The following is a 17527-nucleotide window of genomic DNA, read 5'->3' on the forward strand; positions in this document are numbered from 1 at the left end:
GCCCAGTTTCACGGTGATCCAGTTCGTGATCCCGAGAACGCCACGGAACGCCCGAGAACGCGCTGCATTTTTAATTACGATCAATTACTTCACGCTCTGCCGCATGATTCGGTTGCTCAGTGGGCGGTTGCAATGGGTTCTCCGGCCCCGGTACTGACAGCCTGCAGGAGAACCCACAGTTAATTAGCTCTCGAAGGTGATGCTGGCAGGCCGCTACCATTGTGAACCCATTTTAGGACTTCAATCGATCCCATTCAAAATTGCGCCCACACCACACACACACACGGCTGCGGCCAGGTGCGTGGCGTGAAGTTACGCTTAAAAGCGGCCGACTCGAACGGCAGCTCCCGGATCCCGGACGGTACAGGACGGCATTAAAATGAAAATCCAAGCCAACGACCAAAAAAACACAACGACACCACTCCGATCCCGGCTTACGATCGCGATCGAGTGCGCGCGCTCCCGAACCGTACCGAGAAATTAACTTTATGGTCAATTCACGCGGCCACCGCTAGGTGAGGGGAGGGACCGCGCAAAGCATGCGCGATGAAATCGTTCCGTTTTAGGGCACATAAAAGATTCAAACCGACGACCGACGGTGGCGGTGGCTTACCCAAAAAAAAGTACCAAGCACCGAAGGTTGCCAGTTCCAGAAGGCAACAAGAGGCGGACAGCAAAAGTAGAGAAGAATAATGTTCTTATGCTGGCCGCGGCGCCTGGTCTAATTTGCTAGAAACTGTTGTTTAATGAAACGACATCTACGTGAACGGTGTACTTTTGGCGCTCCCGAAGAAGCAGAGGCACGGACACGGACCACATTCCATCACGTGTGTGGACGCTGTTTATGCGTCCGCCGAGGGACATTAAATTGGATTAAAAGTTACGACAACCTTGACACCATGCTGGGGGTCGTAAAGTCCGCAACGGACGAATTTCGGGGATGAGAATTATTAAAGCAAAGCTCGTTCTATAAACATTGTTCCCCAGAACTTCGATCCCCCAGGGAGTTAGATCCGATCCCGAGGCTCACAAAAGACGGATCGTTGGACTTTTGGGGCTGATTTATCATGGCCGATACCGAATCAATCGGTTTGTTTACGATGATTAAATAAAGTTTATGTTGGAATCCTATCAATCGCCCAGTCCTAAAGTTACGGGTTGGCCACGATCAACATCACCATCACCGAGCGCTATAAACTGGCGGATCCGATTGTGATCGTGAAACCATCAACCATCGGCGTATCGAGATCCCCGGATCGCACACTCCTCGAAGTGACAGCTTGGGATTATAAATCACGTTACTGTTTCGTCCTATGGGCGATAAAATAATCATAAAATTAGACGAATTGAAATTAATGCCTCCGACGGAAATTCAGGTCCATAAATGAGTCAATCAGTAACACCTTAGCCTAGGAGAGGGCCGTTGAGTTTCCCAGACCTTGAGCGCACAGAGCTTGATTACAGGCGTTATGCAAAACTCGGGCTATCCCCGGGGGCGAATTTGACTCCATTCTAAGCCACAGCTGCCGGCACAGAATCCGCGGCCGAAAAACGCGCTCATTCCTCCTATCATCATCATCATCATCATCATCAGCCGGGCGGATCGAACCGAGTCCGTCGTCGTGTTTCGTAAATCTGGCGGAAAATTGAAATTAGTCTCGATCGATTCCGTGAGCGTCCGATGTTCCGTTCGATCGTGGACTTGGTCATGTGATATGATTGATTGAATTTTTCCCACACGCCGAAGCGGCAGCCGCGCCGCGAACGCCGAAAAAATTTCATTACCGGCCATTAGTCGGATATTTTCGGTCCCGGCCCGGCCGGCCGGTCTGCGGAGAACCGGATTCAGTCGCTTCCGTCATGCTGGGCCTAAGGCATCGTTCGTCGCTTCGCCCGCAGTCAACTCTTTCTCGTCGAGGATGGGTTCCCCTACGGTGAACCGATTAATCCGGATCATTCGTTCACTTATTAGATTATTGGGGATGGCGGACACCACATGCACACGCGCGGAAGAATTCGGGTCCCCGGGGATTCGATTCGCCGCCCGTCGCCAAATCGGCCACGTCATTGCCACTAATCATCGCTCGCGCGGCATCACAGCACAGCAGGCTGAGAATTTCGTTTCGGGCGAAACCATCAACCTCATCAAGTAGTCCGTGGTTCTTGCTGTGTGCTCGAGGAAGAAAACTTTCGGGACCAAATTAACGGTTGTGTAGAAAAATTTCGAGATGCAGTCCGGTCCGGAACCGATAAATCTTGGGGCGCTCATCGATGAGGCGTGCAGTAGCCGCGCTGTCGACTGTGCGTCCCTGCACCGGGTGTTGCACCTGATCGCGGCCAACATCCATATCGCCAAATCGACGGGCAATCTTCGGGGCAAGTCGACGCCACCGGCACCGAACCAACAGCAGCGGCGTGAAAATGAAGTGATCCTCTCGCGGCTGCAACTGGTCCAGAGGGCCCTCGGGGAGCTGCAGCGAAAAATCGACCGCCTCGAGAGCTCAGCCAACCGTTCCGGTAAGGAAGCGCCAGGCCAACCTGTGCAGGGCACGAAGGTTGCCTCAAGGGTCAATCTGGAGCGAGGCTCGAAAGCATATGGTAGCAGATATGCAGGGAAAAAATTCAGCCAAGCGGGAAGCTCGATGGCTAGAGGCCGGCCGGAAAACGGTAGTCCGTCGGGTTACGATTTGGAGCAACTGTCTGGCGGCACCCCGATGCAGTACCTGGTCGACGGCAACACGAACGATTGCCTGTGCGTGATCAAACGGCGCATGCGAAATGCCGCCAATCAGTGCTAAGGCGAGAAGAGTGTGACAGCCAAGCACCGAAGCACCGAGATCTAGTACACTTTGTCTTTTAGTCTGTCTGTTGAGAGTCATTGCAAAATTTGTAAGTGAAGTGATTGCAAGACCATTCCCAAGACAGGACGTATTTGTTTCTCAACTCATTGCAAATGGACGAAGAAGGCACCGCTGAGGTTGGGCCGTTGGTGGACGCCGCTATCAGTCTGCCAGATGGGATCATAAATTGTACCGAGCTGAACCGATTGTTGAAATTGCTGTTGGAAGGTTTAAATGGTGCCACAGCGGAGCTAGCGCTTCAGCGAACACAGTTTGAAGAAAGTGTCAACAGTTTGGAAAAAATGATTGGCGAGCTGCAAATCCACCTCGCAAACAGCCAGCGTTCGCCCTCTGACCACTCTGAGAACCAAACTCCTCAGCAATCTGAGGAGGAGCACCCGATGCTGGAGAAAACTCCTGCTCAGTCCGTTACTTCAATAGAAAACGCTCCGATAGAGAGCGTCACATCCGAACTGGCTCCGACCGAAGAAGTGTCTGCCAAGCCTCCCGAAGAAGGCACCACAATAGCCGATCTCGAGCAGCGTTTGCAGGGGATTGTCGAGGACCTGTGCCACGAAAAACTCGGCGGGTTGATGCAAGAATTCGCCGCACTCCGCGAAATGCTCATCACCGAGCAGTTGAGCCTGGTGGAAGTGACATCGCAGACTTCACTCCAACAGGCTGCCCAATCGACGGAGCATACGATCCGGATGGCCGAGTTTGCCGCCGAACTGGAAAGCCTTCGTTATCAGCTAGCGGACCTGCAATCCCACCGGGACGCCCTACCCGAACAGATCGACACGTTGGTGCAGGAGAAACTACGACCGAGCGAATTGGTGGCCGAAGAGAAGAAGAAGAAGGCTGTCCCGGTCCGGTCCAGTCAGTCCAGTCAGTCAGTGTCACGCACTGGAACCACGCTCAAGAAACCACGAACCGGGCAGCCAGTGACCGAATCGGCCGCTACTACGCAGGAGCTGATGCAGAGCTTACGGTGCCTGGCGTGTGACACGCAAAATGTCGTCCAGAGGATGCGCAACGGTGGCCGCTATTTGGCACCGCGGACCAGCGCCAAGCTGGCCCTGATCGCAAGCCGGCTCGAGAGTGCGGATGAACGGTGCCTCCGTAAGGTGGCTGGGGTCGAACGGAGCCGCAAATGTGGCGGTGCGTACACGGTGGTTCAACCGGACGAGCGCGTTTTCCGCTCCGGTCCCGGCGGCCTGACGCCCGAGAGCTCGACCGAGCCGGACGATCAGTGTAACCCATAGCAACCCGGACCTTAGTAGGCACATACAGATTTGAAGTAGTTTGACAATTTGATTAAAATGGCTGTCACATCGTAGTAGACGTCGGTATAGTCGGTGTGAGATATTTAGTCCTTTTGGTGCGTTCTAAATTGTGTCTCAATTCAAAATGGTTTCCGACCAAGCGCTGTTCGTATCTACCAAATTGAAAAGGTGTTGTAACTGTTGTGAATGTCTTTGGGTGCCACAAAAGTGTGGTCGAGGTGCTGGAGGTAACCACACGGTCACACTGCCCGAAGAGCGGGTCTTTCGAAGCCAATCCCTGTGTGGTTGTCCGACATTTTGCGGACGAAATCTTAAGTTGTTGGTCAAACGCCGAACAAATCGCTTTTCGAACTAGTTTCCGAAAAGTCAACCTTAAATTTGTATGAATTATTTTTATTTCCTCCGCATGTTCGGACTCTATTAAATTTGAATGGTACTTTTTTGTTTCAGATGGTGGTGCCACTTTGACGACGACAACTACGTGAACGTTCCGCGACTGGTGCGGTTATTGGATGACTACAGCCCAACGCAAGACTGGTACCTAGGGAAGCCGAGCATATCCTCACCGCTGGAGATATTCCTAGATAGTGTAAGTAGTTGTTTAACTTCCACACGAGTTTTGCAAAACGATTTTTTCGTAAAGGTCTCCGTAGATCATTCAAACGAACAGTAAAGAAGACGTTCCTATCGGACGAATCGAAATTCTGGAAGCACCGACACCAGTGCCAGGTTACCTCGTATTTGAATATTAATAATTCGGTGGCAGAAAAGAGTCCGATTCCATCCGATACCATCTACACCCGATTTATCTCCCAAATATGCTCCGCAATCAGCCAAAGAGCGTATGGACCGGGGCTCGAAAAATGACATAAAACCTCCGAAGGATGATACGCATACCATTGGCACCCCGCTGGCATGTCGCCGGCCGCAAGCAATCGAATGGTTTCGAAAGATTATGATCCGGAAAATGAAACTAAACCCTCGCCGGCTTCGACCGATCCGGTCGCCGGCTGGCAAACGTGACAAAAGTGACATAAAATTAAATAAAAATAAACAAATCACAACCGGCCGGGCGCGCGCGCCGCAGGAGGGCGCCCGGATCGCTGATAGATCGATCGGCTGATTGAGCAATGCGTTCGCAAAGCAGCATCGATCCGTGCGGCAGGTGACCAAGGCTCATAAGCCGGCCGGGCCGGTCCGGGTCGGGCGCCGGACATCATGCTGTGTTTATGAGCCGCGCTTTTCGATGCTCATTCAGGGGGCCCGCTTTGATGAGGCTCATAAATTAGAGCGGCGCGAACTTGCTGCTCAAAAATATGGCCCCGAAGCGAAAATCGAGTTTTGGAAAAATTTAAAACAGCAAAAGGAATTTATCGACGCGTCACAGGTTGTCTTATCGTGCACACACAGCCAGTCAGCAAGCAAACGGGTCAGCAGATTAGCGGATCGATTTTGGACCTAAAACAGTATGCACGAAACAAGTTCGCCAAAAGCGACTCCGTTCCGTTCTTTCTTCTAATTTGCGACAATGTATCTTCTCGGCTGACAGTTGGCGATTTATCGTCCCGTTCGCTTCTTTGTTAATCGTACGGGCCTACCGTGCCACATACATTAGGCAGCAGCGGACTTTATAGTTCATAACTCCTCAAGCGGCCGCTGCCTAATTTACTAAACCGACCAACGGCGGCCCACTCACATGCTGCACCCACCGGCCACTAATTTGCCCGTGAATTAATTTCCAATTTATCACACACCATTTGTTTGTCGTCCGCGGGCGCGCAAGGCTTCGGTTCCGTGTACGGGGGGGTGTCACCGGTGAAAAACCGGCCACCATCGCCTAAACTACCATTTAAGGAAAGTGATTGAAGAAATAGTGGAGAGAAACCCCGGTTCAACGATCCTCGACGCGGGTTCCCCATCGCGAGGAGTCACACGTACGGTTCCTGGCGCGCACTCAGTCCGAAGGCGAATTATAATCGATGATTTATCGATTATGAAAATTGGAACCATTGTCTGGGCGCGCGAGCTGGGCGCCTTAAAAAATGGTGACCGCTGGCGATTTGTTCCACGCGGACACTCGACGGCACATAACTCATTCGCTCCGAGTCCGAGCGTCACGCAGCATCGAGCCCGTTGGGATTGTTTGTTTTTTGTAGTTCCCGAAAAGTTGTTGCCTCATCTAATGATTGTGAGGGGTTGCTGTTGTCACACGACTTTTTACTTCTCGCATTACTTTTGGGCCCGATTGTGGTGAGGTCAGTGGCGTCAGAAGTGAAGCAGCAGTTTCTTTTCAATCAATCATTTGATTCGTCCCAAGCGCAGCTCGACACACAATGGCCGCGGCGACTAATTGCCTCTCGGGTCGGGCCGCAAGATTATGCTGGAGATTTATGCAACCAAAGAAGACATCCAATTAGCAGAGGAGTCCTGTGAGAATCACAATGGCTTGGGGCGCAATTAATTTAAATTATTTACATTCTTCAATTAGTCCCAAAAGTTGTACCGGTCAGTGCGGCAGTGCAGTGCCGTTTTGAGCATAATTTCAATTGATTGCCAAAATGATGGGCATTAAATCGTGCTTTAATTAAATAAATCATAGAACGGCGGTCCCAATTAATACCTTTTCATAACGGTCCGGGGCCGGGCCTAGATCATTCAGAGGCGGCGTTCATAACTGAGCACGGCACGGCCCGAACCCGAACGCATTAATAAACTCCGATTAATTATTTTTCCAAACTTTTAGACAAACCCGCCGCCGCACCGGTCAGAATTTTAATGACCATTCTTCTTGGGCCGAAATAGAAATTAGCACCTTCCGTCTGGCGCGTCTATTGCGCGATCGAAACACGCACCTAATTAATGGAATAAATTTCTCCGTTCTTCCGACGAGGCGCGCAGAGCATCGTCTCATTGACTTATGATCCGTGGCGCGGGCTGGTGACTTTATATGGCGGTGTGCGATAAACCAAAGCGGTATCCCCGGTTGATCCGATCATATCTGCCGAGCATCGGATCATCGAAGCCACCGAATCGAGGAAATCGAATCACACATCGCGATCACGTCGGGCCTCTCTCTCCCGTCGGGGTCGTTATTTTTGACGAATCGCATCAGAGCGGGCCCATGTCAGCGGCGTGGAATCGTTGATCACCTTTTCTCAGAGGGATGTCATTTTGTTTTGCTATTTAATTAACCGTTTGTATCTTATGGTACCGATCTTCGCTCCCTGGCGCATTAATTGAAACACCAAAAACCCCTGGTCCGTGCTTTCTTCGGTTCGATCTGCGGAGTTCGAAATCTTAGACCATTTTCTTACGCTACCCAGACGCGAAGATCGGCGCTCCGAATGATTTCATCGGGTCCGGGTAATTGACGCAAATCTCGCGCAACAACAACTCGACGGCGAAGATGAACTCTGGCCCCGGACGCAACGGTACCGTGGCGTAAATTATGCTACAATTACCCGACCGGCCAGCGCAATTCCTTCGTCCGGATAACCTGTAGTTGCGCAACACCGGCCCCTGAAATGAAAGGGGCCTTCCGTTGGCGTGTCCACGAGTTTCTAGCCAGAGCCTAACGGATTCTCTGCTTGATCCGATTTTTCTGCCCTTCGTGGGCTAGGGTTGCATCCGCTCGGGATCCGCTTCGGCCCGGCGGCTCCGTGGGCAATTGATTTTGACGTTTCCGACATCCATCATAATCGCGCGCGCTCGCGCTCGGCCCAGGTCCGACCGAGAAGATCCGACAATTGACAGCCACCGTTTGTCGGGAGTTTCTTCACCGTGCCGCGCGTAGTGCTTCCTTGTCCGGGGCGTCCAATTACGGGCGCAAGCTCACTCTGCGCGCGCCCTACGGAAGTGGCACAGATTGACGGACACAAACGGATTGACAGCTCACAGTGGACTCATTATTTTCGAACGAAGCCCGCGGAGTCGTCGGGGATCAAACTCATCGGCGAGTTTTATTAGCCCAGGAACCCAACCGACGGCGGCCAGTAATTGATGGCGAAGGAAGAAGGCCATTTGTTTAGGGGCCCGAGAGCCAGCGAGCCAGCCATCCGGAAGTGAGTCGATGGCGCCCGATCGCCCGGTAACGATAAGGACTCCGATTTGGACCCCGAAATTGCGCCGCCACAAATTGAGCCGCGTTCGCGAGATTACATCGCCAGTGTGTGCGTTAGGCTTTAGGGAAAATGGAAATTCCCGATCGGGGGCCAAACGGGAAATGTCACATTATGTTTCGAACGAACCACCGAAAACCGGTCCTCCGGGCCGGCCCCAGTTCACCGACACCGAGCACCGTGTGTTAACAATTTAATAAGGGACTCGTGGGGCTCAAAAGTGAAGTCAACCGAAACAAGTGTTTGGCGAAACCCGCGTTTTATCCTACCGAAGGATCTGCGGTGGCGGTCGTTGGCTTCTTGGCGGTCTGGTTTCGGTGATTCGTTAAATTGATTCATTACTCATTCCGGTCAGCTCTCGACACCGGCCACAGATTTCTGTGGCTCTCTGTGGGCCTAAGTGGGCGAAAGATTTGCAGCAGCCGCCGCCTCGAGGTGACACCCAAAATGGCCTGCGCCTTTCCGGTGCGTGACTCTCGTCATCAGTGGCTTCCGACTCCCCCGGGGGAGGGCATCCAGGACACAAACGGGGTGCGATCGCTACCGGGCGTGACCGGCACTGCAGATGATCGCGCAGATAAACTCGGTCGGGTGTGACGAAGACCCGGCGCGGACCAAGATCGACACCGTCCGATAGGCTCCGGCCCTGGAGTTACCGTTTTGCATGCGAATGTTTACTGTGTGTGGGCTGCTGTGGCCGTGAGTGAAGGTCTTCATGTGCGCGTTGCACTCTGTGAAGATTAATTGACTCACAGAACAACCAGAGGGACTTCCAAGGCCCAGCATCCCGGAGCCGGATCGATTGATTGAACATATCAATCAAATGGGACGCACTGGATATGCTGGTAGTCCTAATCCAATTAAAATCCGATCGCTGACCTCATGGCACGCAGCGCACATGGAAGAACTTACGGGCCCCCAGGGGGGTCACTCGGGACGGGTCAATCCGGCTTTATGCGCTCAATTGCAGTCCACTGCACTGCACACTGGTGCTGATTGACGTCGCAGGACGTCGTCGCCACGCAAACGATGACTGACAGTGTCCGGTGTGCGGCCGCTGGACCCTTAACGGCCGGCCAGTTCCTGAACGGCCACTGGAAACAATGGACCCCATGACATAATTATGCCGAATGTTTGAGCCGAACTCCTTTTGTGGCGCGATTATGTCAAGCGGTCCGGCCCGGGGTCGTAAATCAGCGCCTGCTGGGTTGTTCGAAAAGTGTTGCCGTTCGATATGAAAAATACAGTTTTTGGGGTTTGAAAAACGCTTTCCGCGCATGAATTTATTTATGTCTGGAAACAGATGGAAGTCGCTAGGGGCCGAAATAGATCTTGGATCTTTTGATCTTTTTTAACGTTACAATAATATTCAGAATTTATTGCTTTACCAGTTTGCAAGTAATCCACAAACAAAATTCCTTTCGCATCCCATAAAACTGATGCCAACACCTTCTTGGCCGATTTCTGGACACGAACTCGTTTCGGAGCCGAAGAACCAAGTTCAAGATCATCGTAATAGACCCAAATCTCGTCCGTAGTGATAGGTGGACGCACAAAATCCACTTTATCCTTTAGAAAACGCTCCAAATATTGTCGAGAAAGTTGCATTCAAATGCGTTTTTGTTCCATTGTTAGCGAATGCTGTTGTCGAAACTTCATGACGTGGATCGTATTCAAGCCTCGTAAGACCACTTTTAAATTCAGCAATCCATGTTTTACTGTACTAAGCTTGAAACTCAAAACTTATTGAACAACCTGGCAACGTGCGTGCGCCTCGCGGGGTCACACGCATTCGAAACCGGGCGCACCGAAAATCGAATCGAAGAACTGAAGCTCTGGGCGACTGAAGAAGCTGATGAAACCTGACACATCCTCGTGGCCGACATTTCCGACCGCGTTCGCCGCGTTGCCATCGGCCATCTCGTCGGGGGCCAATATTTGGTTTGCTCAAAAGACTCTCGGACACTGAATGGTGCCCTCGTTCTTTCTGTCACCGCTGTCGCTGTGCTTGTGCTTCCTTTTCTACAATTTATTTCGGTTTACACTGGCGGGGACAGCGGGGTTTGTTTGGCATCCCAACGAGAGTGTGTCCAAACAAACAAAATCTCTTCCCGCGGGATTCAGGAAGACAGAGAGAGAGCGAGAGCTGGCAGCCAACACATCATAAGCGAACGATGCTGCTGCGGCTGCTGCTGCTGATGATGATGATGATGAAGTGAATGATAAACACAAAGCTCGGTGGCCACCCCGCGCCATCCGCCCCGAAGATGGTGCATCTCGTTCCTGCAGCGCGCTTCGGGTGCGCACTTCAAACGGCACTTCGCGAAACTCCCCGCGGCCGCGGCCAGGGGACGAAAATGAAAACAAAAACAAAAACGCACAAAATAAATAATTCAACGCACGGCGACGACGACGGTACGGTACAGTACACCGGGCAGAGGCAAAAAGTGCCCTCCAACACCGTGAGTGTCCCCGGTCGGTTGGCGAGTCAGCCACTTACCCAGCTTCTGGTCGTCGACGGTGTTTAATGGTGGCCCCCACACACGGACGGACTTCCCGGTAGAAATAATATTTCAGCCGCGTACACCTTCGCAGCTGTCCTCCTACGGACCTCCGGTCAGCTAGAAAGTCGTCGTCGGCACACGGGGCTCTCGCAAGTGGCCCTCAGGTGAAACTAGTGCGACCGCTTTATTGGCCGATCTTCACCGGTCCTTGACATGATTTCATTTTCCACCCAAAACTCTGCGAAAAATATATTTATCCGATTTGGATTATTGCGTTTGTTAATGTGGATCGTGATCTCCACAAAGCACCACGACAATCGGACGGATCGCGCTTCATGAATAAAGATCGCCACGACGAGGGCCGCGATCGATCGATCAATCGGAAGCAAAAGCGCCGCCGCCGATCGATGGAAGACGAAAGACGAAAGACTGTCATCGAGGACCACGACAACGGACAACAAAAACTGTCCGCGAATGGCAATTGCAATTTTTGGGACCCCAACGAGGGGCCCCCCAAATAAGGCATCATAAAGGATGCTTGGCTCCTCCGATCGGGCGCGTCTTTGGATTTGCCCGCTTTGGCCGCGATCTTTATTGCGCGCCAATTGGCCCCCATTTGTCCTTGGAACAATTCTTGATCATTTTGCACATCGCGCACAAACGGCGGCCGGCGGCGGCCGTTGGCGTATGATTCACCCGGCTGTGCTGTTCCTTGATGCTGCTGCTGGCTGCTGGCCACCCAATCAGCTTCAATTGATTTGCTCAATCAACTCTCATCAACGCAATGATAGGGACAGGAAAGAAGCTCTTCAATTAACTCGGCGGACTCCGTGGTGGCTGGGCGCGCTCTCGACCTTATTTAAATGCAAAACCCGACTGACTCTAATCGCGCTCTTCCCTCTCTATCTCGTTGCAGACCAAATCGTCGACGGAAGTGAACAAAAAGGTGACGTTCTGGTTCGCGACCGGCGGAGCAGGGTTCTGCATCAGCCGGGCGCTCGCCCTCAAGATGATGCCGATCGCCGCGAGTGGCAAGTTTGTAGCGATCGGCGACAAGATACGGTTCCCGGATGACGTCACGATGGGCTTTCTGATAGGTAAGGTGTGGTGGTCAATTCGATTGCGCGAATAATACCTAATTAACCCTCTCAATTCCGCCCCACAACAGAGCACATACTGAAGGTTCCTCTCACCATGATCGATGCGTTCCACTCGCACCTGGAACCGATGGAGTTTATCCGGCCCGAAACGTTCCACGATCAGGTAAGTGTCCACTTCGCCGCCGTCTCGTCGGCTGTTCACTAAACACTTTCTTCTGCGCTACTCTCCCCCAGGTATCGTTCAGCTACGCCCGGATGCGCAACGAATGGAACGTCGTCAAGGTGGACGGATTCGATCTGAAGACGGACCCGAAGCGGATCTACTCGCTCCACTGCCATCTCTACCCATTCTTCAGCATCTGTCCGAAGTCGATAAAGCGACGATGATGACCCACGAGCGGGCGCAAGCAGTTAGAGCAATATCAAAGGAACTACTAAGAGTTACAACACGAAGAGGAGAGCACTACTCTAAAAACTGTGATCGTTCGGAAACGGCTCCGAACTCCGGCTCAGAACAAAAGTCGATGGCAATAACAGTAAATGTAAGCAACGGTGTAAAAATCAGGCGAGGGCACGACTGCTGTACGCAAAAATGACCATAAAAAGGGTATACAATTAGGTGGTAAGCATCGATCGCGATCGAGAAGCACTGTCATAAAATGGGGTAACCGATTGCCGAGGATCGGTGTCAGCGGTCGGTTATCAGTCTAGTCTTTGTGAGTAGGGAAGTAGGGAATTCGAATAAGAGGTTTCGCGACAACGAATCATATAGATCGGCATCGAAAGCGATAGGATCCGAGCGCGTTCCGGCGCTCGGTTTAGTAGCTGTACATATTTCACCACTAACACAGTTAAGGAATTGAGTATTCAAGTTGTTAACGCGGCGCCGTTGAGCTCTGTTGTAAATACTAGAAACTATACTGCTAGGTATTGAAAGCATTTGAACCATTCAGAACGCCTTTGTCTCTCGCGCTAGCACATGTTGAAAATAGTAGCTTCCATTTCTTCCAGCAATAACATTAAGTCTATTTGTTCTTTAAATTGTTCTAAACAAGTTGTAAACATTAAAAAAGTGATATGAAAACTAAACCAGAATGACGACTTTCATTTTGCTCGAAACGAACGACGGTTTTCAAATTTTTCAGGTTTCGGATTTTTCCAAAAACTTCGACGCAGCTGCTTTCTTTCTTATTTGCAGTAAATAAATTTTATTCGCCGATTTCATCTGGTCACCCTGGCAGAGCAGCCCCTTCAGAAAAAAAAATGCTTATCGCACCAATCAGCGATCAGCGATCATCGATCGCGGGGAAATAAAGAGGACAGCCAGATCTCTTTCTAATCAGGGGACTTTAGGCTACCTCCGCGGTACAACATGCAGCCCTATTGAAAATGTCGCTGAAACCGGCCGTCTTTCAAGAGGATTTTGACTCGAAGACCCGTAAAAATTCAGTATTCTGGAGCCGCAAAAACACTAGGGGAACAGAAGTGACTGGTAGGTAGCGCCAGTGGCTTGCAATGCTGAAATATTGCAAAAAATATGGAACAACCTCCTGCTCGGGCTGGTACCCTGTTGCGATGGCCAGATTTTAAAGCCGACAGAAAAAGCTGATGACTGCGACAGACCCACCACAACATACTTACGCATATTTTCGGATGTTTTCTCGTGTGCTCGTATTTCAAATCAAAAACTCTGTTTCTGCATGAGTTAAATAATATTTTAATTTTATTTTACGTGCAAAAGACAACATTCTTTTCCCATTTTATTCGAAACATGCTTTTTCCGCGGTTACTTCGATGCTCGCGGTACAGCGAATGGCAGCGTGGCCGGTTGTTCCATCCAGAAGTCATCCGCAATGGCCAGCGACGGATAACGCATATCCGCCAACGCACGTGCCAGATCCTCGAAACTCAGCACCGGACGGAAGGCTAGCTCGGGGTACCGGATCGTCCGGTCGCACGGTCGACGCAAGAAGCGGTCCAACACGTCAATCGGCACTTCGAGAACAAAGGATCGTGCTCTGTGACGTTCTACGGAAGAGGAAAGAAAAGAACCAAAAACTAGTCATCGAATCGCCCTCTTTCGAGAACACGTATATTTTGACATACACCACAGCTTCACAGCTCGGACGGACTCATGCCCAGCGGAATGTACTTCCACTCGATACTGTCGTCGGTCGCCCGCCAAGGTCCCCAGCGCGTGTCGCCGCTTGCGGCTGGTGGCCTCTTGCCCGTTGCTTTGTAAACGTCCTCCATCGTGTACACTTTCGACGTCGTGCCGTCCCAACGTGGCGCTTTCGTCGCTCTGGCCATGGTAAGTATTTTAGTGAGCCGCTCGATGCCCTGCAACTGCCGCGGACGCAGAGCGGGTTCCACCAACGAGCTTAATCTGTGAAAGAAATAGATTAGTGACTGAGAGGCTGCCGCTGAGGAGATCTCCAAGTGGCACACTTACGGAGCGACGATCGGTTTGGTGTAATCGTTGATCACCTGCAACCGCTGGACCAGATACGCCCGGTCGAGTCGAAGGTGCCACGGACAGTCGGCGGTCACACCGAGTATCAGCGAATGGTTTGGTGTCCCCTCTTTCAGCGCCCTCCGCCCGTACCACTCCTCGGCCACCTGGAACGCCAACCGTTTCCGTTTGCCGCTGTAAAACTCCGCAAACAACACCAACCGATCGGCCGGAAGTGATTTGCAGTGCTTTTTGAACTCCTTGAGCAACTGAAACCCGATCACCAACTTGAGGGCCCAGTATTGTGCGGCCAGGCGCCTCTGATCGTCCGCTTCGGCATCCTCACAGATGGCCACCAGTCGCTCGAAAAACTCTTGCAAACAACCGATCGCGGCGAGCGCCCGGAACAGGGGACCGTGCACCTTTGCCATCCGCTCCTGTTGCGGTCCCTTCTTCAGTGGATCCTTCAGCAGGTACGGACACTCCGAAAGCAGCGCTTCGCAGACGGCCCACACGGTGACCGAGTGTTGCCTCAGGAAACTTTGGCCCTCCAGATGATCGACCAGCTTGTCAACGATCAACCCCAGCTTCGAGGTTCCGTACTCGGTCTCGTACGCCTGGAGCGCCCGGAACTCATCATCCGACAGGTGTGGCCGCGCCTTCTGGACCACCGATACCTTCCGGACCAGTGCGGCAGTGGCCGCATCGTACGCTCGCAGCACTCGGCACAATTCGGTGTGCTTTGGCCCAAGTACCGGTCGACGGAACGTCGCGTACGTGACCGGTTCCATGGTGGCCAGCTCTCGCTCCCAGTACGACACCTTCAGCCAGTTCATGCAGTACTCGGCCGACCGCCGGAACACGTCGATCGCGATCGACACGGAACTGTGCGCGCACAGGTGCCGCAACTCGACCAGATACGGCTCGATGCCAATGCTGCGCACGTGCTGTGCGATCGTCGACGGTTTCCGCTTCATACGGGCGTGCGTCTGTCGGCCCTCCGTGACACAGTTGATGAACCGTGTGAACGCTCCGGCGTAGATACTCTTGATTTCGGCCGTATTGGACTCGCCCGCCTGACGCCGATCAAACACCTGGGCCTCCAGCACGGCCAACGTGCAGCGCACACAGACCGGCGTTTCCTTGTTCTGCCGTATCTTCCACACGTTCATCCACCGGATCGCCTCTTCCTTCGCCGCGATGTCATCGGTTGGCGTCGCAAACACTCGATCGTACACCGCCCGAAACTCGGCCTTATCCCGCCACGCCGAAATGTGTGTTCGGTCCGGGCGCAGAATATCGATGTTACAGGGCGGTGGCGGCTCGGAATCAGCCATTTCGAAGCCCAATCGGATACGCGAAGTGAAAACGGCGGCACGTGCGTCGCGTGCTGAGATGCTTCCCGGTGTAAACAATGTCGATGACGCGCGAAACGTCAGATTTTGTCGACCAAGTCGAATGTCGACAAAGAGTTCCTCTAGCAGTTTCCGCATGGGGGCGCTCGAAGCACGTGCGGACGTTAGTGGAACTAAAAATTCAAAAATTGGCGCAAACAAACGGAAAACGTTAAAAAGGACTGAAAATGGAGCGAAAATTAAACCAGAAAGTTTAAACAATAACGACTCACCCTTTCAAATTGATTGCTCCACGAGGTTGGGTGGCGGCAATCATTTATTTTCTTGTATTCTTTTTTTGTAAACGAAACCTTAACATATACAGGTATTATTAGTTTAAGTTATCAATATAATATAATTCATGTATAGATAATTAATTTATTCCAATGTTGAGGTGGTGGACTCACCACCACTTGCTTCTCCCGCGCTCTCTCTCTCTCTCAAACACACGATCACTCGCACACACACACGTACACACGATGATGCACTTCGTCTAATAATCAATAATAATATTAATGATAATATATATTAATTATAATAATAATAATAGCTGTTGTGGTGGTGTGATTTGTTGTTTCTTGTTATCTCTTACAAAACTCCCCCCAAGTGTCCCCCTAACGGGGCCCCCCCGAATGCTTTGCACGGTTCCCACCCAGAGTTTCCCCCCTTCGAATGCCTGTCGTGGCCACCACGCATTAACAGTACAAATTTGGCCTAATCCTCGCTCGGTGGCCCTACCGAACTCCTTAAAACATTTGTTCGTATATATTCCTCCTGCGCCAACTTGGGATGCCGCGTACAGTAAGAAACGGAGTGTCCCGCCCGAGAGGAAGAGTTGGTGTGTCTCAAAAAACCGTTTGTTCTCACGTTCAGCTGACCTCCCCTTCATCCGATTGTGTATGTGCCCGGACCAGGGTCCGGGGGGTCACACAACAGTTTAGTGTGTAACATTTGTACAGAACATTTGATTGATTCATTTTTGCATTCTGCATTGCACCTTGGCCGTGCCGTGCCTGGCCAACCACGAACCAGTGGCCCCCCAAGTCGGCGGTTATTAGCATTTGAAGGGGGAGCAGAAAAAGGGGCAAATTTACTACTTAAAACTTCACTACTTAATAAGTTTGCTTCACATACTCAATACTCTTTGCTATAGCATTCGATAAACTACTTACGGGCTACAGAATATGATCGTGTACACAAGAACTCTGTCTCTCTGTCTCTCTGTCTTCCTATTTACAGTCCGCGCGCGCCTTCGACAGCCGCGCGCCATTTTTGTCTCCGATGATTCTTTGAGCATCATCCATCGTGTCTGTCTCTTATCTCGTAGCTGTTTTGTAGGCACGCTACCCCGCGCTCTATAAGGCCGCGATGGGCCCCTAAGTTACGTCATAGCCCTCCTCTTCCTCCGCTCCCTCTCTCTCTCTCTCCGTTTGCTTCCCAAGTTACCAAACAATTTGTCTACACCACACACACTACACACTACATCATCCCACTGCCGGCGCGGCCACTGCGGCCCTCGGAGTGCGATTTTGGTTTTCTTTGAGTGCACACACACACGCAGGTTAATTAGGTGGTCGTCGTGTAAGTTTTCTGGTGAAGGTATATAAATATATGTATCAAATAAATAGTTCGAGTCAGCGCGCGCGCGTCCTGGTGGTGACCGGCGGTGGCGGCCGAAATGATGCACTTCCCCCTTAAAGTTACTGATTTTTGCTCGATCGATCGATGAGTATAATATGTGGTCAATGTCTGGGGTAGGTAGCCAAGGGGTTTCCGTGGGGGATGCGACGGAGAGGACTTTAAATCGTATCAAAAGGCTTCCCCGATTTCGTC

General features: G+C 51.7%; 2 protein-coding genes across 3 annotated transcripts in view; one reads left to right on the forward strand and one right to left on the reverse strand.

Moving 5' to 3' along the window:
• Positions 1-12896, forward strand: part of LOC128277528 (fringe glycosyltransferase) — a 102552-nt gene extending 89656 nt beyond the window's left edge. Inside the window, exons 5-8 of the mRNA XM_053016000.1 lie at positions 4577-4715; positions 11665-11845; positions 11917-12011; positions 12083-12896. Of these exons, the coding sequence (XP_052871960.1) occupies positions 4577-4715; positions 11665-11845; positions 11917-12011; positions 12083-12235 (568 nt within the window). The 3' untranslated portion in view covers positions 12236-12896. The remainder of the gene's footprint in view (positions 1-4576; positions 4716-11664; positions 11846-11916; positions 12012-12082) is intronic.
• Positions 12897-13585: 689 nt separating this feature from the next.
• On the reverse strand, positions 13586-15685 carry LOC128267525 (uncharacterized). 2 transcript variants are annotated; one of them, XM_053004376.1, is made up of 3 exons: positions 14301-15685; positions 13955-14234; positions 13586-13866 (listed from the first exon to the last, which is right to left on the reverse strand). In XM_053004376.1, the coding sequence occupies exons 1-2, from the start codon at positions 15635-15637 to the stop codon at positions 13964-13966; spliced, it is 1608 nt and encodes a 535-aa protein (XP_052860336.1). In that variant the 5' UTR covers positions 15638-15685; the 3' UTR covers positions 13586-13866; positions 13955-13963. The 2 variants fall into 2 exon arrangements, with proteins under 2 accessions (XP_052860336.1, XP_052860335.1); XM_053004375.1 differs by having other exon boundaries at positions 13778-13876.
• Between the last annotated feature and the right edge of the window lie 1842 nt (positions 15686-17527).

This window comes from Anopheles cruzii, chromosome 2, assembly GCF_943734635.1.
Source record: "Anopheles cruzii chromosome 2, idAnoCruzAS_RS32_06, whole genome shotgun sequence".
In the NCBI taxonomy this organism is placed as follows: domain Eukaryota; kingdom Metazoa; phylum Arthropoda; class Insecta; order Diptera; family Culicidae; genus Anopheles; species Anopheles cruzii.

Coding starts and splice junctions, on each gene's coding strand:
- LOC128267525 (XM_053004376.1), bottom strand. CDS start 15,637: ATGGCTGATTCCGAGCCGCCACCGCCCTGTAACATCGATATTCTGCGC. Junction 14,235..14,300: donor ACCAAACCGATCGTCGCTCC/GTAAGTGTGCCA, acceptor TTTCTTTCACAG/ATTAAGCTCGTTGGTGGAAC.